Genomic DNA, 25,422 nt, shown 5'->3' on the forward strand with positions numbered 1-25,422 from the left:
TCCTCCAACTAAGTAGGATTTAGATAAATGGATTATAGAGGCACAGAAGAAGTTGATACCACTTACTAGGTTAAACTGTACTTTGTTACTGTTTGACAGATACATAGTTCACATTTTTTACCTTATTCTGTGTGCCAAAAAACATATTGACCTATCAAGATAGTAATGGCTTAGAAAGAGTAGTTCCATCCTCTAGGGTAAATAATGCACTTACCTTTGTACCCATAAATATTGTCTGTATTTATTATCAATAGCCACTTAGGGCCCTTAAGTAACAAGTATATATCGTATGTATTTTATCACCTTATGAAATCACATCCATCCTTTCATCTCCCTCCTTTTCCTTTGATTGTCATGAGTCTCATTCATCAAACTTCTTAGGTCCTAGATATTCAGATGTCCATCAAGGTATTTATTCATTCACTCACTCATTCTTTTTTTTACTTGGTAAACATTTCTTGGACACTTGGTAAATAATATGCACCAGGAATCCAAAGATCCCTTGAGGTGCTCACAGTTTGGGTTGTGTGTGTATCAGTGAGAAGAAGAGAGGATGCTATGGAGCTGGTGGTAGGAGCCGGGCAGGTAAACTTATAATTTCAATGCAGCATAGTAAGTAATTTAAATGAAACATCTCTGGATCACAAAGAGAAAGCTAACTCCTTAGGGCAGTTAGGGAAGACTTCCCAGTGGAGAGGACACTTCACTGGATCTTAAAGAATGAGTAAGAGTTTGTTCGGTGAATGCTGCAGTTTGAATATACGTGTCCCTCCAAAATTCATATGGGAACTTAACTCCTAAGGAGATTGTAGTAAAAGGTGGGGCTTTGGAGAAGTAATTAGGCCGTGAGGACTTCACTGTCATGAATGGGGTAAATCCCCTTATAAAAAAGGCTGGAGTGAGCTCTGGCACCCCTCTTTTGCCTTTTTTGCCATGTGAAGACATAGCATTCATCTCCTCTGGAGGACGTGGCAATGAGGTCCCATCCTGAAGCAGAGAGCAGCCCTGACTGCAAGTGCCTTGATCATGGACTTCCCAGCCACCAGACTGTGAGAAATAGATTTCTGTTGTTTATAAATTACCCAGTCTTGGGTGTTATAGCAGCACAAACTGAATAAGACAGTGAAGAAGGGTAAATTGGGCTTTCTAGGCAAGGAAACAGCAGAGGTTCTGAGTTGTGAAAGGCCATGGATGGAATCAAAGTTGGGATCAAGGCTAGAGCATGGAGTAAGTGAGAGGAGGGGACACGTAGGGCTGAAAAAGTGGATTAGATCAGATTGATAAGAACTTTCTGAGAATAAGGGCCTTGCTGAAGATTTTATTTTGCATATGGCCTTTAAACAGAGGACTACATGACTGGATTTGGTTTTTAGGAAGTAACTGTGATAGTATTGTGGAGGATGGATTGGAATGTATAGAGAATGGGTCAACAGTACCATTTAGGGAGATGTTGAACTAGTCTAAGCAAGAGAGGTTAACGCAGGGCTGCTGAGAGGCAGAGTGAGGATTTAATGCAAATCTCTCTGGCTCCAAGGCTTTGCTTTTTCCACAACTTGATTCTTATCAACCCCTCCAAGGTGCCCATAATGATGATCCATTTAGGACTCTGTTCCCAACTCATAGGTTTTTTGCTTTTCCCCTTTTTCTGTTTATCCTCTATATGATAATTGAATCAATATTGTGATATGAACCTTCTCTATCCCCATTTTTGAGGAGGGGGGATTATTGTTAATACCTTAATATCTCTTTTCAGGGCTTTTGCTCCCCCCTCCCATTAAAGAATATCCCAGCACCATCCAGTAAGTGGCAGCTTGAAGAAGCCTTGGTCCTGCCAAGTTATTCTAAATGTGTATCTAAAATTATTTATTATATCATCTGGTTGTAATTTTTTCATTGAATATTTTTTCAATATGTAATAAAATTCAGTAGAAAATTGAGCCTAATACAGACAATTTAATAAAACAAAACTTTCAGGACTTGTTAGAGAAATAAAAAATTTTTATTGAAATTGACCTCTCTGCTCTCTTACTTTTCTACAACTTCACCATTGATAGGAAAAAGATAGGACATATCTGTTCAGTTTTAAAATTATAAAATGTATTTTTATGTTGAAAAATCATTATGGTTCTCTTTTAATATTATTTTGAATATTGTTAACGTGGCAGAGTATTTATATTTGTATAATTAGAAGTTCTGTTGTTTTGTAACAGCAACTTGATAACAGCCAGAAAAACTTACTTTTTTCTCCTGATTCCTTTGATAAAAGCAAATTCCTGAGTTGAGCATCAACATTTTATAATTATATTATGATTACATACGTAAAATGTGTAAATGAATTACGATATTTTTGAAATTTATATTGCAATTCTGTTTCCATCTGGGATGTGAAGAAGGATAAGAAATATTTAATAGAAACCATTAATTCTACTTTTTATCAGACATTATTGCAATTTTATAGACTTGGGTCTTTGATATGTAAGTATGAACCTTAAAGTTTATCACAATAAACATTTAAATGAAAGATATGCCTTTATTTTCTGCCTTTATAGTTAACAGATCTGTAATGTTATAGAGAAGTTAAAATGTACATATGATATTTAGTAGGATTTCATCGACATGCAGAAATAGTCAGGAACAAACTAAGTCATACTAAGGGTCTGATGACTGTGAATGTTGTTGGCTTGGTATCTATTCACAGCATAACTCAAAACACCAGAAATAATCAACAAAAGGAAAATGTTCATATACCTTTAATTGACGAGCTAGAACATCTTGCTAATCAGCTTGATAAAGTTTAGTGGAAGAGTTTAGTATTCAGGGGCATATAAAAGGCCTTCTTAAATAAAAGTAACAGATATTGCTGAATACATTGCACATCTTTCTGTTTGCTAGCCATTTGTACCAAGTTAGTGTTCTTGGTACAAACAACAGAAACCAACTTTTAACTATGAAGAAAAGGAAATTATTGGGAAAATATCAGCTCTCAGACAAAATTGATGGGAAGGCTAAACAGCCAGGCTCAGAAAGCAGGCAAGAACTAAGGTTGATCATAAGGTGACTAGAACTTTAGCCCTAATCCATGGACAGTCTGGGACACACTGCTGGCCTTGGCCTTGCCAAGCCAAGACACGTGATGTTGCCACTGTGCACTGCCACCAGTCTGTTGATGCCATTACCACCAGAATGGATTCTGAACTCTCTCCTGATTCTTTTGTTACTCACTTCAGATTTAAGTTCCAGAGTGGAGCATCCACTTGATTAAGCTGGAACAGGGAAAATCTGCCTCTCTCCAGCTTCTGGGGTAGGAATCTAGGCCCTATCCCTAACAATCTTGGGACTAAAATAGGAAAGGTGCCCCAAATAATAAATGACCACATCTTGTAGGGGTGCTAAAGGATTTGGGATTATTTAGTTGCAATATTTATGCTATATTTAAAATGGCATGAGAGCGGTGGTATTTTAAGCATATTTTTGAGACCCAATGAAGAAGAGAAAAAGCAAGTAGTATATTTGTTTAAAAAAAAAAAAATAGAAGGACTGATTGAATTTTGGTAGGTGGCAGTGAAGTGGGGGGTGGGAATGTGGGGGCAGTTGGTGAAGGAAAAGGAGAAATCATGAATGGTGCTCAGTTTTCTGGTTTGGGGGCTTGAATTAATGGAGGTGCCATTTATTGAGATGGGGGCCACAAGGAGAAATATCACAGGTGTTGGGGGTCACGGGTGTTGGGAGTGGGGATAAGATCATCTCCATTGTGGTCATGTTCTGTTCAATGTGCCTATAGGACATTTGAGAGATGGAACATGTATGGTGAGCAGATGAAGATTTGGACATACAGTTTTGAAGGTGGCCTAAAAATAGAGAATTATGAGTCACAAGTATATTGATAGGAATTTAATCCTTAGATTGGATGAGATTCACCAGGGAGAGATGTAATGTGAGAAAAGAGCAAGGTCGAGAACATAACCCATCATGCCTGTTTAAGAGCTAGACACAGGTAAAGGAGCCCATAAAGAAGCTGAGAAAGTTTGACCCAAGTTGTAGGAGGAGGTGCAAGATAATGTTTCTCTTCTCTATTGTAACTTCATAAACTTTACGTTCTGTTTAGGGAAGTGGTTTTTCAAGTGTTAGTGTGTATCAGAATCACTTGGGGTACTTGCTAAAAATTTGATTTCCCCCTAAACCCATCCCCAGAGATTCCTACACAGCAAGTGTAGAGTGGTAGGTAGCCATTTCTTTGTTTACAGGCATCCAACATGACTCTCACATAGGTGATTCTTAAAACATACTTTGAAAAACACCTTTCTAGGAAGCAGTGTGAAGTCATTGAAAAGCAAGGCTTTAGAATCAGACTTATACTAGTCTTTGGCTTTTACCACTTGCTGTTTGTATGACTGTGAGCAAGTTGGTTAAGTTAAGATTTGTTTCCATCAGTGCTAGGGATATTATATCTTCTATTGCTTACAATTATTACAAGCTATATATGATATATACTATATCAAGTTCCTGACATATAGAAGGAGCTCAGTAAATGTGAGTTGTCTTTTCGGCAGTTTAAAAAACCCAGAACACAGCTGTAAACCTAAAAGCCAGTGAAAAGTAGAAGGAAATAGCTGTCATTAGCCCCATGCATTTTGTTTTGGAGGAGATCAGAGCCAACTGCTTTTTACCTTGAACTTACTGAATTAGGATTGTGTAAAATTAAGTTACAGATTTAATAGATTTCATTATCTAGTTTCTCTTGGCAGCCTTCAGCTCTGTAGACATTAAATTCGAACAGCATGATAGAAGCAAGGTTAAAGTATGAAGTAAAACCTGAGGGAAATTTAATAGAGGGACAAATACCTCAAAAATCCTGAGGGCATTAATGTGTTATAATAAAAACTAATGCTCATAATGATACTATTAGATCATCAAGAAAATATTAAATTGTGTTTAAAAGACATTGTTTGAAAAGTTACGAAAGTATATATTTTAGAAAGATTCCCATCACAATGACTAACATTTTAAACACCGTCTGGGGAATGGTCACGCTTGAAGGTGCTGACTCGGGAAGGGGGGTGGGGAAGGGATGGATATATACCTTCATCATGGGTGCAGTGCACACTGTCTGGGGAATGGACACGCCTGGAGCTTTGACTTGGGGGGACAGGCGGTACATGGGCAACGTACGTAACCTGAAATTCTGTATCCCGCACAATAAGATGAAATAAAAATAAATATTAAAAAAAAAAGTTTTGGCACTTGAAGGAATAAGCTTTCACTATTTGTGAAGTTCACCTAGGTAAAATACTTTATAAGTCTTTCACAGTTCTAGGTAAATGAATTTATATGACGTTATTTCCTACTTTATTGCCATTTTACTATTTTTAATTATTTGTGTCAAGTCAACAGGTATCCTTGAAACTATCCCAGAAAACACTATGGAACAAACCTATATATAAATTATTATGGATTACCATATAATGCTAAAGTTTTCTCTGTCCCAAAGGAAAGCTAATGTGAAAGGAGCAGAGCAGGGTCTTCTTATAGTCATGCCTGCCCATTTCATGTCTTTAACTTCCTACCCCATATTGGCTAATGATAAATATGGCCACTTTATGGTTATGATTTTGAAAAGGCTATTGAGAAAGAGTTATACATTTCCTTCCATTTTCTTCAACCTTTCTCGTCCCACATCTCCTACTCTACTTGGATGTTTATGCAGTTCTTTATCCTCAAATACAATCGTCTAATAGGTCTAGATATTAGTTTCTTTTTATTACTTTTACTTGGTTAAACAACAGCACCTTTTGTTCTGCAGACTTAGGTTCTTCTTTGATCTAATGAAGTTTTCTTCTGTTATATCTTTGATTATTGGTACAGTTGTATGTGTTACTCTTCTTCCAGGAAACCCATTTTTCTTATGTTGTGTTTTTGTCAGTCTTCCATATTCATCACATTCCCTTTTGTCCCTCTTCTCCCTTATTCTTTTTTTCTACCTGCTGAGGGAGTTTTTTAATATATATCTGATCTGATTTTCAACAATGTTAGTTCTAGTTTTTATCACTTCTAATAAATACTTCATTTGTTTTGCTGCTGCATTTTCTACTTCCTCATACAGTTTTTTTTCTTATTTTGCCAGCTTCATTTCAGTTTCTACCTGTCTCAGCCATTTCTCATTTTATTTTGTATTACAGTTTCATCGTTCATCTCTTTCAGAATTTGTGTATGTGTTTTTATTTTTATAAAAGATACAAAGCAGTCCAAAGTTTACTTCAGTTTCTTTTCGTTTGCTAGGGCTTTCTACCTCTTACGTGCTATGTTTTGTTTTTGATTACATAATATTTTTATGGCACCTGTGTTTGTTTGCTTTTCCTCTTTTACTTATCCTTGAACAAGGACATGTCTACATAATCAGGGATGCTTACCTATAAATTGGACTCGTGGCTTCTTTCTGGTTCATCTCACTAGAGGCCAATACTGTCCATGGAGACTCTAACAGAAGATCTGCTGCATAGCCCCATAGCATGTCTGGGGGTTTTGTCTAAAATGGATCTGCTTGCTTCTCTGCAAAGGTCACAGAAAGAAAAAAAAAGAAAATAGATCCAGTCTAAGTCAGAGTTGCCTGATGTTGCTGCCTGGTTTTCTTACTCCTAGATAATCTAGCACAGGAAAGTGTCCTGCTCCTCCTAGCTCTTCCGAACTAAGTATTTGCAGTGCGGATTTTACATCTCCAGAAGTAGACTCCCACTACTCATGCATTTCCACCTCCACACATTGATAAGAATTTTAGACCCAAATTGGAGGTAGAAAGCGTGGGTTTTGGATCAAATGGACCTAGTGCTCAAAGCCATTGAGACCTTGCATAGTAAGGGACTGATTTTCCTTCAAGTCTGATCCTTAAAAATTCTCTTTCTCCTGAGATTTAAGGCCATCTTCCAAAATTGTCCTGAATGGCTTTGATATTTTCCCTCAGACTACTTCCACGTTTTGTACTGAAACCTAAATTCCTTCTGCAGTCTGGTGGATTCTTGGGAAGGTGGGAAAGGTCTCATAAGCTGCTCCTAGCTTTTGTCTCAACATACTTAAAATGCTGCCCAGTTTGTTTAAAGTGGTCAATATAAATTTGTTGAATGAGTGAGTGAATGATTTAGTCTTTTTTGAGAATATTAGAAGAACCAACTGTACTTAACCATTTATTATTTTAATACTTTTTTCCTACTAGTGTTATAGTTTAGGTGTTTTGCAAATTATGTCCTGGGAGTACTAGATCCATAAAATGTTCTGTGAAAAAAAAAGAGTTCCATAGACAAATAATTTCTGGAAATGCTGTATACTAAGTCTTTTTCTTATAAGTTTAATTAGTATGTAAATATATTAAGGACCCCAAGAAGGCCTAGACTAACAAAACTGTTTAATTTTGTTTAATTCAGCAAAAAGTTTCCCAAACTTATTTGATCACAGAAACCTATTAATATCCCACAAAACACACTTTAGAAAATGCTGCTCTCATTTTTAAAGTACTGTATAGTTTTTGTGAAATTCATAGGCTTTTGCATGAAATAAACTGCAAAATTTTGAATTTGGGTTGCTTTTAAGTCATCTAAAGAGACATAAATTTTGACTAAATATGACTAGATTGTTCAGGCTTAAGTCAGGAATTTCTAACTCAGGCTTTTTCTCATTTCATATTTTGAACAAGATATGATCTCCATGACCTTTGAAAAATGCATGTTACTTCAGGCATTCAATTAATGTATTTAAGAAAAGGAGTTACATATTTTATTGGTGCGCTGAGTTGAGAGAGCCCTTCACCGCACAATGTGGAAGCATTTCCGTATTTCCCCTGAGCTCAGTAAAAGAGACAGCTTATCCTTACTTACGATTTTTATATTGTGTGTTAATCTAGGAAATAAACCTATAACCATGCAGTTTTTCTATCAAAATGGGTGAAGTAGGAAAGCTGATTAATTTTCAGTTTCAGAATATTAAATCCTTTGTTGCGTTCTTACTTTGTCTTTAAAATAATATCTCAAAGCTCAAGTCATCTTTTCTTTTGACTCTTCATGATAAGGAATCAGATAATGCTTCACCAGTACAGCTGTCCGCTGACTGGTTAAGAGCCTTCCTGGTTTCTGGTAATTGATGCTTCTATAGTTGCTTTCTCACTCTTCTCCATCGAAATAGTTTGTTTTCCCTTCACATCTTTTTTGTGATTGGTAGTTTTGTTTTGTTTTGCTTTGCTTTTTCAATTTAGAGTTAGATTTGTACCAAGTTAAGAGACTTTGTTTTTTTTTGGTGGTAGTGTGGGGAGGGATTGGTGAAAGGAGATAATGGTACAATATTCAGCAGCTTTTCAACAGGACAGGTTTTGCTGCTGGCTTACTAAATTAATCTGAAAGAGCCACAGGCTTATAGTGGGTTTGTCTAGCAAGTTTTAAGTTTTAGTTCTTGGATTTTCCCTACATAATAGTCATATTTCCATAATTCCTTCTGAACAAGACTACCATCTACAGATCTCTTCCTTTGGTTCCCTAAGGTATCCTTTTTAGACTCCATCATCCCAAATGCTTCCATATTTTAGAATTAAAAATGATTTCTAGAAACATTATTTGAGCATTGTGTTATAAAAGCAATATGACCAAAAAATACTCTTTCCAACAATTGACAAAGAAAATTTAACAAAAGATAATTGACTGAGCATTTATATTCACTGTAGCAAATGCAATTCTAACTCTTGTTTTATCTTCCACAGACAAACAACAGAAAGGTGAATTTGCAATAGATGGCTACAATGTCAGAATGAATAACACCCTTAGGAAGGATGCAAAGAAAGATTGCTGTTTTGAAATCTCTGCTCCTGATAAACGTGTCTATCAGGTTGTAGTTTTTACGTTGCCTTGAAATTAAGTTGATAAAATGCTCTGATTTTATTTATAGAGACGTTAGCATTTTGTTAAAACAACTCTCTCTCACATGTTAATAATAATAAAAAATACTGGTTTTTGTATATGGAGCATTTATATGAGAGGAAATATTTTTTTTTTTTAAATTTCAGATTAGTTCAAAGGTTATCTTCTTGGAAAAGATCAAGAGAATATGTAATTTATCAATTCACATGTTGCATTTTATATCTATTTTAATAGAACTATGTGATTTTCTAAAAGAATTACATAGCAGAAAGAGTAAGATTATCAAAAGAAAAATATCAGAGTGTTAATGCATATTGTATTGCTGAGGGGTGCAGGAGAAAATGAAGGTAAAGGAATGTATCAGCTCTGCAATTCAAGAGCTATCAGCTAGGCATCAATATGGAATGTATGTTTAATAAGTTTTAAATATCTGAGATTGCAGTTGAAAGCCAGTTAATTAAGTTGTCAGGTAGTGTGTTGGAATCTGACAAGAACATTTTTAAGAAAACTGTACCCAGCAGTCTAAAGAAATTCATGGGTGTCTTCTAATTGTCAAGGGCAAATTTTGTTCATCAGTTCTGTCTTTGACATTGATGAAGAGAAGCAGCTTTTTTTCCTGCACAGCTGCCAGCTGCTGATCAGAGTTTCAAATTCATCATCCTCTGCTTCAATTACGTAAATTTGTCAAAATTAACTGTACATTATAAGAAGCATCCTTGCAAGAAAAGTACCACTAGACATGAAAAGAATTACTAATGGTTTTAAAGAAATGGTGAGAATGCAACATACCTCATACCTTTCATTTATACTGTGGTGGTTTTTGTTCTTATTGTTTGCTTTTTATTAGTTTACAGCAGCTTCTCCCAAAGATGCTGAGGAATGGGTGCAGCAGCTGAAATTTGTATTACAAGGTAAGAGCAATCAATTGGATGAGTTAACACAGTCATTAAATACTGAATAACTGAGTGCTTTGGGTCTTCATATGCAAAAGCTTGTTGACTTCTGTGAGAATGACCAAGGGAATGTGACTTGTATCGATACAAGACCATTCACTTTAGATTTGTAAAAGCATCTTTTCTATAAGTACCAGTTGGCAACTTTAAAATTCACATATTCACAAAACAATCAATTTTTTAAAAATGTTGTCTAGTAAGGATATAGCATATAACAAGACTGTTTTTACTTTGTAGGGCTGTGTTTATTTGTGAGTATGATTTTAAAAAAATCTCTTTTGCATTCTTGTAAAAGTTACTTCATGAAATAATGTTTTATAGATATGGAATCTGATATTATTCCTGAGGATGATGATGAGAGAGGAGAATTATATGATGATGTTGATCATCCTCTATCAGTGAGCAGTCCATCAATAAGTAGTCAACCAATAGATGATGAAATTTATGAAGAACTTCCAGGTATTTATTTTCTGGTATTTCATTGAAAGATTTTAGGGCCCTCTGTGTGTGTGTGTATGTGTGTATGTATGTATGCCATTTGTTATCAAGTTGACAACTTTAGTAGAAAATGGTGAGCTATTAAGAACAAGGACAAAGAAAATCTTCAAAGCTCTATTTTACAAAAAAGGTTCTGCTTAAGGTATTTCAAGCGAGTGGATGTACACTTATGAAAAGTGAACGGAACATTAAAATGAAGCAGATACAATCCTAATCTCTTGGGACTTTTGGCTCATTAGCATTGTTTATGCTACATAATTTTTTAATTAAAAAATTGACTTGCCTTATAGTTTTTTCCACCAACTCACACATCATTTTTTATTTATACATCTTGGAACTTCCATTAACCAGAAGTTCTATGCACACCCCATATGTCATCAACTTCTGCCTCATATATTTCTCCTTGCTATAGTGTATTGCATTGTCTTGGAGGAATGTTGTTGAGCTATAAACAAGGCCTTTGAGTCTTAAAGTTTTCCTATTGATAGTATCAATATGAAATCAAAAAGGTTTTTTTTATTCTAAAATTGTAGGCCTAGTTTAGTGTTTACATGTGTCAGCATCTGTTGTATACCATAAAATTAATTATATATTAACTTCTTGTAGTTTTGAGGATCAACCTAAAACAGAAAGATAAGCATTTGAAATTTAGGATACTTAGAATATGAAAACATTCAGGGAATTATTGCATTACTAATACTCTAGATTGAAATGAGCCTTTTCCTGGCTATTACAAAAATCAGTAGGTAGAGAAGAAAAAGGGATCATAGCAATGTAAGTGAGATTTAACTAACATCTCATGTGGAGAAGCTATTTTTCTCTGAATAGAGGAATTTAATGACAATATAAACCTTTAAAATTAATTTCAAAAATACTTAAAATGTTCCAAATTAACATACAAATGTCATTTTCAACACAGTCAGTAAAGCATAATAAGTAGAGCATGGACTTTAGAGTAAAAAAAATTGAATTCAGGCTGTACCATTTACTAGCTCATGACCTTATAAGTTAATTTCTTCATCTATAAAATGGAGATAATATCATGGGGAGGGGTAAATGAGATAATATATGGAAAGCTCTCAGCACAGTGCTTGAATCTTAGTAAGTTCACAATGAATTGTAACAGCATCATCGTTGTTTTTATTATCATATTTGGTGAATTCTTACAAGTGCTTACGTGCAGTTACAATAATGGTTTTCTAACGAAGTAATAATTATTATAATAGTATTATAAATTTGAGATATTACAATAACTATATATGCATATACATGTTGTCTTTTACTACCCTAGAAGAAGATGATCTGTATAAAAGTATAATTTTCTAGAAAATAGTGATCTGTATATTTCTATTATTTAATGGAACTATATGTTTTATCCTAAGGAAATGGCTGTAGCATCAGTTATTCTCAAATAGGGAAGAATATTTTCTAGCTGCTTGTTTTTAGTCACACCGTATGATTAATACAATTTAGTCTTTAAAATGTTTGAAAGAATATGCGAGAATGTATACTGATATAAAATGGAAGAATAGAGTACCTTTAAACATACTACTGTCATATACAGTCATGTCTTTAAAACCCTGCAATGAATGTGTTACATTATAATTGTCAAATTAACTGTTAAGTTCTGTGTTTCTTCAACTTGACTATTCTCTCTCCACCCCCACAAAGGGAAAAAATTTATCAGGAATAAAAATCAAATATTCATAGTTATTTTCATAACAAAGACTCAAAGGAAGATCTCCTGTAAGTAGCTTGAAATTCTAAAAATATGAAACATCTTTTATTTTTTTCTCACTACAGATGTTCTTCGTCCTTTTTTTGGCCTAGGGCCACATAATTGTTAGAAATAACTGGTTACTCTTTAAGTAGTGTTACTTCTTGCTGTGGTACTGGGAGAAATTTAAGCTGCACTGGGATTTCATTGCCCCTGCCTGGGATCCCCAGTTGCTGTACAAAGTGATTGAGCTTGATAGAGCCTGCAACTGTGCCCCTGGGAAGGAAGCTGTTGTAGGCAGCTGTGGAATGTCTAGTTCTTTCTTCCCTTGTGTAACCGAGAGCTGCCTTAACATCTGCACAGTTCAGCAAGTTTGTGGAGTTTGAGCCAGCAGCTACGGAGGGGATTTTTCCTAGTGAACGCCCTAAAGTTGTCTCAGAGTAGGAGATTTTGTTGGATTAAATATCTAAAACTAGAAAGGTAACTTTTTTAAATTTAAAAAAATGAGCTCTCTCAGGGTATGAATTAACCTTGTTGCTTTCACTTCTGTGAAATTTCAATATGATTTTAAGGTAGGGGGATGAGAGCAGTAGAAAATCATTGAGCACATTTAAAACTGGCTGTTTTTCCAATTCTGTAGAAAGAACTATGTCTCTGATATCTGACTGGTTAAGTTCCCAGAATTAGATAATACTACCATTTCAACATGATTTTCTGTCAATTGCATAGTATTGTTGAAAACTAATCCTCTTACTTGAAAGATGACGCATACAAATGTATTTGAAGAAAAATCTGAGCATTTAGCATACTACTTTAAGTCACAAAGCTCTTTTTCTGTGAAAGTAAAGCTCTTACTCTAGTAAGTGCATTAAAAAAAAAAAGTAAAATAAACCTGCGTGTTTGTTTCAAGAGTAAGAAGAAAACATTGTTTTAAAAAATTGTATTGCAAAATGTCCCTTGAAAAATGTTTATAAATTCTATGGAAGTGTAAATAGTTTCATTGGAATTGTTTTTCGGTTAGAATAGTCTAACTTTATTACAGTACCTTCTCTTTAATTTGTTCATTAATTTTTAACTAACTTCGTAAAAGAATAAGAATAAATTTGTGAGATTTCTTTGTGTTTAGGGGACTTATACCATATGTACAAAAGAGTTGAGAGAATGCCATTTCTGGGGAGCATTAAAGGTATTTGGCTTTTCTTCAAATACCCTAATGCTTTCACATCTTTTATGTCTTATTTCTTATTACCATAGGCCTGTCAGGTTTGTTACATTGTGATATTACTATAACATATTTGTGTTTGTACAGCTAATATATTGATCAAAGTGTGTTAAACTGTTTCATAACAGTAATGAGTTCATTTGGCTTGGCACAAATTTCAGAACTGATTGCTCGTTTTTTCATTAGAAATACAGAGAAGTGTTTTTGTCTGATTTAAAATGTCAAAAGGGGAAAGCAATACTTAGGAAATCAGTACAGAAATCAAACCAGCTTGCTCTTGTCTTATACTTACCATGCCACTTGACTCTTTTTTTCTTTAACATCAGGAAATTGTACAGAAACAAAAACAACAAAAAGGTTTTTTTGATATAGAATGAATAGAGTCAGCCCAGTAACAAGAATAATAACTACCCATTAACCTATTGAATCTGTAGCTTTCAGAGGAATTGCACTCGAAATGTCTTCTGGCGCGTGGACTGGAGAGAGGGCAGCATAAAACAGGAAGACAAATTTCTATTCCATTAGCCTATTTTTTTAAAGTGTGAATTCATTTTTTTTATTATAATGACAGATTGAACTATTCTGAGTCAGAAAAGGATGTTTTTATCCTTTGGTCATTCAGTTACATTTTAAATTTATTCAGTTCAACTATCTGCATCTAAAATGGAATATAAAGTAAAATGTAGCTATAAATTTTTTTTTCAGTGAAACTATTACGTCTACATAAAAAAAGAATAGTATTTGGGTACTTAAATTTGAAGTTGTTTCCCGTAAGTGGACACAAATGCTAATTTAATCAATAAGTAGTTACAACCCCCAAAATGCATTTTAGTTTTATTTTCCTCCTAAATAATTATCACTCATATTACCAAGTTAATGTCAAGGTTATAGGGGACCATGCAGTCTCTGGTATTAACACTGTTTTAAGGGATGGTAGGTCCTGATAGCACCAAACAATTTTTCTCATTCCTTCTTTGGAGTGCAAGGAAAGATGTCAATTAATTTTCACACAACCACAGATAGTCAACATTTTAATATTGTTAGTTCAGGCAGCCTGCTAACATTCTTTTTCTTAAACTGTAGTATTGAATTATAATGTTATTAAGTGTGGTGATATTATTAATGTATCATAATATAGAATATGATAAATATATTTTCCCAAGTAGATAACTACATTAGAGTCAAATTTTTGGATAACTTCAGCTCAAAACTCTGCTGCAAGGTTATCTGAAGTTATAAAAACAATAAAAACATTCATAAATTAGGGTCACTCTACACATCTGTTTGCTTATATTGTTACCTTTGCTGAATATAAATGTGTTTTTAGTGTGCTTTATGTTGCCTATTTCATAATATGGTATGAAGTTTTGGAATATAATTTTGCTTGTCATGTAGCTTTTTTCTACTTTGCCGTTGGCATTTCAAATTCTTTTCATTACAAGAAATGGTTTAATACATATTAAAACCCAAAATGCCAGTGTGCATGCAAAGCACATATTTCCATTGATAGAGAGATAAAATGAGTCAGTTTTGCAAATTGGGGTTACATCAGTGGTTCTCAACCAGGGAAGATTTTGGCTCCTAGGGTACATTTGACAATGCCCAGAGACACTTTTGGTTGCCATAACTAGTGTGTGTGTGTGTGTGTGTGTGTGTGTGTGTGTGTTACAGACATCTAGTGGGTAGGGGTCAGGGATGCTGCTAAACATCTTACAATGCAGAGGACGGCCCCACAAAGAATTATCTGGCCCAAAATGTCAGTAGTGCTGAGGTTGAGAAACGCTGGCCATAGGGATGTAATAGACAGCTTTTAGCTTATCACCTTTTAATCCCTATCTCTTGAATTACAAAGATTCATAATCCAAGCTCCATAGAAGAGTTTATTAATGTTTAAGTAAACGTAGGTTTTCTTACATACATAAAACTAGGATTACATAGCATGTTTCTAGGTTATAAGAGATCAGCTTGACTTGTCTGTCACTTGCTTTCTTTAAGGGATAGTATTGAAGTTCTATCTGTCTTATGGAAATGAGCAAGCCACAAAGACAAAAGTAGGGAAGCATTTTCTCTATATTCATGAGCTATTTATGAAGAAAGAAGGTTTTTTAATATTTAGATATATAGATATTTGGTTTAACCTATTTTGATAGGGTTGTTCTCTTGAGGCTGAAGGGAAAGGCCTATGGGTGAGGGATTGGACCATCTCTGAAGAGAGTCAGACATCCTGTGAGGACGCAGAGCTAGGCAATTCCATGGCCACCTGGAATTTGACAGATGGCTTTAGGAGGAGTAGAAACTCTTTTATGGGACTTTCCTCTCTTTTTGGACCTGAACCTTGAAGAGACTAATAGGCTTGAGATGATGTATACCCATGGAGGTAGACTGGGAGTCTTGGCACATGCCTATAATTCCAACACTTTGAAAGGCTGAGGTGGGAGGATCGCTTGAGGCCAAGAATTCAAGACCAGCTTGAGCAACATAGCAAGACCCTGTGTCCATAAAAAACTGAAAAATTAGACAGGCGTGGTGGTGTATGCCTGTAGTCTCAGCTACTTGGGAGGCTGAGGCAGGAGGATCCCCGGAGCCCAGGTGTTTAAGGTTGCAGTGGACTCTAGCATGGGCAACAAAGCAAGACCCTGTCTCAAACAAAACAAAACAAAACAAAAAAAAACAAACCACCCAAAAAGAAACAAAACAAAAACATGAACTATTTTCCAGGCCATGAGACAATTTTTAAAAGATGAAAAAATAAAATATGTGTCATTGTGCTTTAAACCATATTTAGAAGGATACCACAATGAATAATGGGAATAAGAACTGGAGATGAGAGACAGTCTGAAAAAAGCTATAAAATAAGTGCATTTAAAATGATTAAAAAGACAAAAGAAGATTTCTTTAGAATAGAAACTTTAAAAAGGGAAAAGGACTCTACAAAAAAAGATTTTTTTTTTTTTAAGAAACCAAATAGAATCACTAGAAGTTATTGATGGCTTGGATTATTTAGCCACTTAATTCAAAATTTTCAGACTCACATATTTATGTTTATGTTGCTTAAAAATACATATTAAAAATTATGAACCAGAATATAAGGAAATGTCAACTACTCTAATCAGACTAAAATGCTGACATTTACAAAGAAAAAGGAAAAATTATACTAATGGAACTTAAGGTTTTTCTATGAAGATTTTCTATGAAGATTCTTCACCTTAGATGAAAAATCCTAACACTGTGCCAGAAGGTCAGATATTCACACTGTAGGTTTTGTAGCTGTACATAACTGAGTACTTTGTCATTTGCCACCAAGAAATCTCAACAACTAGTTTAAAGACATAGCTTCTAGCCACCTTCATATCCGACTTTTTAACTGGAGTCTTCATTCTGCAAATATGACTTACCTCCCATGTAAAGTATAAACAGATCACGGCCTGCTTTTGTTTCTAATTCCTCCATACTTTCAGAAGACAGAATATGAAAAAGTATTAGCTTCACAAAAATGTATCTGCTTCTTTAGGTCCCAGAAAAAAAATATGTACACATATACATACAGCTGCATGAACACGTACATCTAGAGAGACAGACTGCAGCAGGAGAGTATCAAGCTTCACTATTTTTGCAGATAGGTCAGCTGGGAATATCAACTTCCTAAGAGTACTCAGCTGCTTACTTTAAAGCAATGATTAATAAGAACGGACAAGTTCAGCAAAATGTCAGTGATAAATATAAGCACTCTTAATATCTGGCCTCAGCAAGTGCTGCAGCTGAGTAGTGCAAAGCTTTCAACAAAGTGGGAAAAAAATCCAGTCTAAATTAAGCTGAAGTGAAATTTTACCTTGATTTTGTTTCAAATAAAACATTCTTTTATAGATTTGTTTCTCTTTAGTAGAACTTCATTAAGATTCTTACAAAGAAAGAACAACTCCTTATAACCATTTATCCATTAACTCCTTTTTGTCCCTTATTACAGAAGTTGAGATGGGGCAGAAATTTTTTTTCAGAGAAGAATGAGGAAATTCAGTTGCAGAGTTTGAGTGGGATTTTTGATCCCTTTTTGGAAACAGATCTCAAATCTGCCTCCTCGTCTGGGCCTCTTTTCACATGCCTGATCCCAGTTCAAGGAACTGCAACATAACTCTGCTTCTCTTTAGCATAAAAATTCATGAGAGAGCTCTCTTTGGTCCTGTTGTCTCTTTCTTCTTAACCCCTGGCAGTTTGGTTTCTGTCTTTATCTGTTAACTAAAACAGCTTCTTCACAAAGTCTTCAAAGTTACCAATACTCTTTCAGTCATTAGTCTTGATTCTCAAATTCATCTGTGGAAATTTGATTTTACTGGCCACCCCTTTTGACTTGGAACCATCTCCACCTTTGACCTTCCCCATTTCGCTTTCTTGTTACATATCATATTTATAAATAAGCATCTCAGCACTGTATTAGATTTCCATATTTCCTGATGCTTACTGATTGTTTCAAATTATTTGTTCTCCAGTTTATCCTTTACTATTTTAATAGTGAACCTTTTTGTTTTTACCTGTCCTACCTTATCATATGATCTTATTAATGTGCACATAATTAACTAATCCAGCAAATATTTATTGAAAGCCTGTTACGTGCCAGATTCTATTCTAAGTGTTGGGAGTTTAGGCATGAAAAAGGTAGAACTGCTGCTCCATATTAAGATAATTACAAACTGTAGTAAGTGCTACGAAAGAGGATAAAAGGATAATGTGAGAAGGAGTAACTATCTTATATTCCGTGGTCAAGGAAGAAGTGACATTTAAACTGAAATCTCTTGAATAAAACTGGTAAATGCAAAATGCCAAATGAAGCACCTTCCAGGCAGAGAGAACAATGCTGGGGAGTTCAAGAACCAAAAATGAGAGCCATAGGCAGCCAGGCAGAGAGGTGAAAATGAGATTGGAGAGAGAGGCAAGAGCCAGGCCAAGCAGGGCCTTTGTAGGACAGAATCACAGCCCTGCATAAATGACACCTGAAGGATGTGTCCTGAGTTACTGTAGTGAGGCTGACAAGTACAATTATGTAAGTTTGCCCACATACATCAAATGCTGTTTAATGTGATGAAAACTTCGGATTTGAAAAGCTCTTTCTGCCTTTACGCTCTCTCCCTGAGCAAGTTTATACCTTCTAGTATCACTACACGTGGGTGCATATGGTCAGAGCAGAGGAAAACATCTTCATTGGGTAGCTGGCTCATCAAAAGAATGTAAAAGATACGATGGTAATTATAATGATAATGGTTAACACTGTGCATGTCCCAGGCAATTTCCTAAGTATTATTTCATTTCATAACCACAAATACTTTGTGGCATACGTATTATTACTATACTTACTTTACAGGTAAGGAAGCTAAGGCACAGAAAGATTCAGTAGCCTGTTTAGAGTCACAAAGTAGGAGGTAGGGGTGGGATTTGAATCTAGGCATTTTTTGCTCTGCACAGTTGCCAGTGAAAATAATGAAAAAAGAAAAAAAATGAATTTAGGCATTCTGACTCTGGAAGTCAAACTCTTAGTAACTATACTGCCTCTCAACAGAAATATGGTGGGAATCACGTTGTTCTTAGTTATCAAGCATTTACTGGTACACAGGTAAAAAAGATACCAGAAAGGATAATGTATCAACCAAATCTCATCTTCACATCGGGCCTCTCCTCCGAGCTCTGGCTGCATTTCAAATGACTATTGGCCATCATGTCGAACTTGTGTTTAAGATCAAATTCACCATCTTCCTTACTCATACAGGTTGAGTATCCTTAATCTCTGAAATCTGAAACGCTCCAAAACCCAAAACTATTTGAATGCTTACGTGACACTCAAAGGAAATGCTCATTAGAGCACTTTGGATTTCGAATTTTCAGATTAGGGATGCTCACCAGCATAATGCAAATATCCCAAAATTCAAAAAACATCTGATATCTGAAACACTTCTGGTCCCCAGCATTTCAGTTGAGGGATACTCAATCTGTACTGCTTTTCCTCCTTTCTTTTTTATTTATTTTTTTAACAGTGCCAATAGTCACTCAAGTTTAAAAACATTAAAAAAAAAACAAACAAAAAAACCCTCAAACTCATCCTTGACTCCTTCCTTGATCTCCCTGCCTCCCTGAATCAGATCAGTTGCCATTTACTCCTGATTCTATCTCTAAAACATAATCCATCCCTGGCTCTCCATTCACTCAGGCTTTAATTTCTCACCTGGATCTTACAAGAGCTCCTAAGTGCTCTCCCCACTTCCTGTGTGTGTATCTCACTTTCCAACCAACCTGATAATCTGTTGTATACACTGCCAACAGATTGATCTTCCTAGAATATAATGTGGTCAAATTATGAACCTTGCTTATTAATCTTTATGGGTTCCCTAGGCCCAGTGAACCAAGTCTAGACTCACTGGTCAGGTCCCGAGCCCCTTCTGTAATCCAACACAAATCTACCTCTCCAATCCCATTTCTGCTGCTCAGATCCCTTATGCTCCAGACTGAACTCTTCATTAACCTTAATCCTGCCCTATACTTCATCCCAGTGCCTTCATCACCTGTGTAGCACTAAGTGGCTTACACTAAATCAGTATGTTGAGTTAATTAATTCAAGGACAAAAATCCGTCAAATAACGTATAGATAAATTTTAGTTGATTCAGTTTTCCATTTTTCCATTTACACAGTCTATGATCAACTCTACTGTATTTTCTAATATATCTCACTATCTACAAGGTACAAGGTGAATGCTAAGATGGTCAATAAATAGCTCCTGTTCTCAAATGTGCTATAATTTAATCAGAGAAACAGGTACATGAAATCTATAGAAAAAAAAAAAATTAAAAAGCATATATCATATTCTTACCAATTCCAAAGTCTAATAGTGTTACTGTATACTTTGACCATGTTTTTTCTATGTACACCTATTTGAGAGCTTTATAGTCACTACATCAGAAACAATGAAAGGCCGGGCGCGGTGGCTCACGCCTGTAATCCTAGCACTCTGGGAGGCCGAGGTGGGCGGATCGTTTGAGCTCAGGAGTTCGAGACCAGCCTGAGCAAGAGCGAGACCCCATCTCTACTAAAAATAGAAAGAAATTATATGGACAGCTAAAAATATATATAGAAAAAATTAGCCGGGCATGGTGGTGCATGCCTGTAGTCCCAGCTACTCGGGAGGCTGAGACAGGAGGATCGCTTGAGCTCAGGAGTTTGAGGTTGCTGTGAGCTAGGCCGACGCCACGGCACTCACTCTAGCCTGGGCAACAGAGTGAGACTCTGTCTCAAAAACAAAAAAAAAACCTTATTGATTCTGTGTGTTTATTTACCATTATATAGTATTGGTATAAATATGATATTTTCTCTAAACCCACTTAGGTGGAACCTTTGTGGTCATTCCATTAGAAACAATTAAAATGCTCTTGAGATTCCCTGTATTTATTGGGCATAGCACAGTATTTCCATAAGCATAGGGTGATATAATACTAAACACAGTATAGTATCATGGCGCAATAGTAAATATAGTGTTATAATATCATATCCCACTGCATTCTGGAAATTAACACATATTCAGAGTATCTCATCTGATGCCAGGAATTATACAAAAGAATTCAAAACCTCCTTTAGAACACAGTTAATAATTTTTCAGTTAATGAGGAGAAATATTTTTTAGGAAAAACAGAATTCATAAGTTTCTTGAGTCATATCTTTCTGTTGCTCCAAAATGTTTGATGGCTCTCCACTGCCCATAGGATAAAGTGCGTACACCTTACCTTGGCATTCAAAGGGCTTCTGCAGTGTGACAGTTCTAGCCCAATCCCTGTTATGATGCTTCAGCTCTCTGATTTCAAAAAACTGGTTTGCTCTTCATTCTCCTGCACACACCCCACACTTTCCACCTTCACATTTTTCTTCAGACACTCCCATGTATATGGAATGCTCTCCTTTTTGTTCAGTTTCTAACCAGACCCTCCCCATTTTCTAGGCCCAGATCAAATCCCATATCCCCCAAAAGAGCTGCTCCTACCAATCTCAGCATTAAGTGACCTCTGCTTCTCTGAACTTCTCTAGCACCATTCATTTGAAAATTAATCACACACAACTTTTGGACATTTTTAATATTGATATCTGTTTTATAAATCTTATTTACTTTTTCATGTGATTATTTGGCAAATAAGCAATGGATGGATCATTATAACTTATCTTTATTATATTTACAAGCTCCTTGAGGGCAGGGATCAAACTTTGTATTTCTTAGCATCCCCCAGAGTACTTAGTGCCTTCCTCATCAGAATTCAGTAAATAATACCTGAATAGTGCAAAGTCTTAAATTAGGTAAATTAAGAGAAACTTTCTCTCTCTATGATCCTTTTCCTAATAAGATCAATGACTGCAGAATCCTAAAAGAATGATTACTGAACAGTATACTACCAGTGGTCTATTGAAGTATGGCTGACCCCCCAAAACGTCATTAAAATCTAACATTACTATTCCAGTGGGCATAGTCTCAAGCACACAAACTTACGAAATTTAATACCTTGAGTGATGAAAAGCTCTAATACCATCAGTCACTTGTGCCATTAAAGATAGATCATCTACTGTGAGCAACAGGACCAACGTGAGATACCAGTTTCCTCTGGCAGGCCAGTCATAAGACATTTTCCAGGAAATGACATTCTCCTTTGCTTCCATTCACTCATTACAGACCACAGGAAAGTACATCTAAAGAGCACAGGATCATAAGTATGATTTTTAAAAGGTGACAGCTACAAAGACAGATATTGGAGGGCTTAATGTGACTAGTAAGCAAATGATGAGTTTTGTGTTTAAAAATAAACTCAGATATGGAAAGTTGCACAAGCAGTTTAAAGGATGGTGAAACAAGGTTAAGAAGCAGTTAGGTAAATGCTTGGGGAAAATGTTTAAAAATTATCTTTCAAACCACTACTTTGATTCAGTGGGCATAGAGGAATCATTGCAGGGCCTAGGGAAGGGGAAGGCAATTTGCTCCCTCCTAGTTCCAGCCATGGCATACTTTGAAGCCCTTTATTTCCCTTCTCTACTCCACACCGTTTCCTTCAATGAAGCTAGCTCCTTTCTCAGCCCACTACGTAGGAGTCCTGCTCCTGATTCCACATTGCCTATTACACTGTCTTATATACCTTTTAACCTCATTTCACGCCCCTGGTCAGCCTATATTTTCTTTCAGAAATTACCTTGCATCTCAGTTCTCCGGGAAACCTAGATTGATTAGGTAGGTCAAGGTGAAGGTCATCTATACACTTACTAATATATCATCTCTCCCCATATTGCTTATGATATAACTGTAAAAGACAGTAACCCCCAAATATATAGAGATACGTTTCTACATACTTGTAAATATATGAGGTTTTCTTTTCCTAAGACTAGTAAAGTGCAGTAGTGAGAAGGAGGGAAAGTAGTAGGAGAAGGAGTTCAATCTGTAACTGACTGTGAATAATCAAATGAGATAACTCACTACCTTTGGACCAGCCAATATATGTTTTGAGTCTGGTTGTTTATTTAGTATTTTCTGAGAGCTCAGCATTGATTTAAAGGTATTCTGAAGAGATCATCTAAAATTCTAATAAATGAACTGAAAAGGAAGGCTGAAGAAAATGAATCATGAAATGAGAAAAGTAAAAAAAAAAAAACCCAACTTTTATGTAAGCCATTCAATTACCTGTGCAACAAATATTTATTAGGCAGCTGTTATATGTCAGGCACTGTACTAGACACTGGGGATATAGTGTTGACCAAAATGACTCAGAGTTTGTTAAATAGAAATAAACATTAAAAATTCTCAATAAGAAATGATTATGAAAAAGTAACCAGAGGCCAAAGACAGACTGATAAAGCAAAAAGATCTAAGCAAAGTTTGTTGCAGTAGATGAGATATCTGAAAGAGCCTATTTATTCAATGCTACTCATACCCAATGAGCAATATGTGCTTCTGAATCCCACCTATAGGGCATTCTGAAGATGAAAGTAAAAGGATTAAGGTCAGGGAGTTTTATTAAAGATCCCTTTAAAATATATTTAGATGGGCTAAACCCATCTAATTATAGCATGCATATTCAATGTAGGGAAAAGGGGGGAATTTATATTCATGAGGATTTAAGGAAGAGTTAAAAAGAAAGAAAAAGACTTTTAAAACCCCTCCTAAATCCCTTCGACATTGTACCCCTCCCCTCCCCCCTTTTTTTCGCCACAACAACAACAACAAAGACTTTCCAAAGGATGTGGTAGAAGAAACCACATTGCTTGAGACATTAAAAACCAGATGGTCCAAAGCCCCAGAAAGCATTCACGCGGTTTCAGTCCTTCACCTGGTGAAAGCAAAAAGACCAGACTAGTGTAATATGTGTTCTGAATCTCAAGCTTAGCAATGCTATGAAAATAAAGATTCACATTTCCTTGGATTTTTCCCTAATTTCTTAGCTCTTCTCTGTGCTCCTGCAGCATTCACTGTTGACTTCTATTAGAGCTGGCCACACAGGAATTGCCTGTTTACTTGGAAGTCTCTTCTGCTAGCTTCGTGTACTATGAGCTTATCAGAGTTTTCTCCCTGCCCTTATGGGAGTGCTGTATACCCTGGGTTCTGGAAGTCCCTCTGAAGTGCTCCTCCTAAGAAGGGTTTTGCATTTGCTTCTGCCAGAGCCCCAGGGATTTCACAATTTTTTATGTTAAATTTCTTGGCTTGGGAATATCCCACTTGAGGATAGTATAAACTTGGATTGGACAGGCTTGGGGTTTTGGTTTCTCACAGGAAGACAACCCTCCTCCCCCAGGCTTGTAAAGACAGAAAGCTCCCTGTGGCTTTCCTTTTCCTGGGCTGGTGGGAGTCTCATTTGCATCTCTCTGCTTCTCTGGGCCCAAATGCTTGTCTTCTGTATCCATGAAGATGTTAAAACTCCAGCCTCAAGCCTACCCTGCAAATGGTCAGTATGTTGCTTTGAGCAAGTGGGGAAAGACAGGTCTGTTCCAGCTTAGTTGACCATGTTGCCAGAAGTAATCGATTATTACAAAAACACTACAGTAGAGACTTAATTTTAAGTGCTTGATTTATAAACTTTAATTCAACTCAAATAAACAAAATGTTGTGTATGTACTATAGGAAAGGCTCTATGCTAGGTGTCCAATATCCTGTCTCCTGAACACTGATGGGCTTTATACTCATAATATTAATTACTTCTTGACAAGAAGGAATTTTTGTTGAATTTATGAAGGAAGAGATCTTAAATGGCTGCTGAATATATGAAGTAAGTGATCCTAAATAGCTGCTTAATACTATTTAGGGTAAAAATAACATTTGTATATATAAAGAATTACTCAAAAATATATCAAAATAGAGACTCATCTAAATCCAAATGTACACTTTGGTTTTATAAGCTAAGAATAAACCTATTTGCATTTGAAGTCATGTTAAATCAGGTTAATGTGGTTGCTTTAGAATAGATCTTAAAAATGGGGTTGGCATTCCAATCAACTAAAGTTCTTTTAATTTAAAGAACTTATTTTATTCCCTGTGCCGATCAATCATTTTCTCCCCCAGAAAGTCAGCCTCTTTTTGCACTATTCATTTGCAAAGCTTACATGACATAAACATTATGTGACAGAAGTTGCTTGTTATTAAGAGAGAGAATATCATCTCAAAGAAACTTGTCATCTGGAAATAGGAAAAATCACACAAAGTAATTCTATTTGTATCATGGCTTTTTCACTGTTGGCTACATTTGTGACAGCTGATTTTATATTAAATATTAACAATATTTTGTTTATGCTTGAATGTGCTGCAGTAGGATGTAGATTTTACTCAGAATATTCCTGGTTGCAAAGAAGACTGTTCAGTTAAATGATACACTTGAGGGGCAGTTAGGAAGAAACATAGATCTTACCTAAGAAGATTAAGCTGGCACTTTGGTGTCAAAATTTGGTGTCAAAAGTTTGAAGTTTTACTTTACCCTTGAATCTTACAAAATTATTGTTTTTGAAGGTCAAAAGTGGGGAAATATTGGCAATTTCATTTGATTCAAATTAATAGAAATCCTTGGTAGCAACAGGTAGAGGTTTTAGGAAGTCGTGGATACCAATATAAATAGTATGATTATAATGAATGAGCTATGGAGACAACCTAT

At 35.6% G+C, this 25,422-nt stretch overlaps 1 protein-coding gene across 2 annotated transcripts in view; it reads left to right on the forward strand.

Moving 5' to 3' along the window:
- SKAP2 (src kinase associated phosphoprotein 2) overlaps positions 1-25,422 on the forward strand; it is a 172,585-nt gene that overhangs the window by 112,805 nt on the left and 34,358 nt on the right. For both annotated transcript variants that reach the window (XM_069461838.1, XM_069461839.1), the window contains exons 7-9: positions 8,735-8,859; positions 9,739-9,802; positions 10,166-10,303. In XM_069461838.1, coding sequence (XP_069317939.1) covers positions 8,735-8,859; positions 9,739-9,802; positions 10,166-10,303 — 327 coding nt within the window. The remainder of the gene's footprint in view (positions 1-8,734; positions 8,860-9,738; positions 9,803-10,165; positions 10,304-25,422) is intronic.

Source organism: Eulemur rufifrons, chromosome 29 (genome assembly GCF_041146395.1).
Source record: "Eulemur rufifrons isolate Redbay chromosome 29, OSU_ERuf_1, whole genome shotgun sequence".
NCBI lineage: Eukaryota > Metazoa > Chordata > Mammalia > Primates > Lemuridae > Eulemur > Eulemur rufifrons.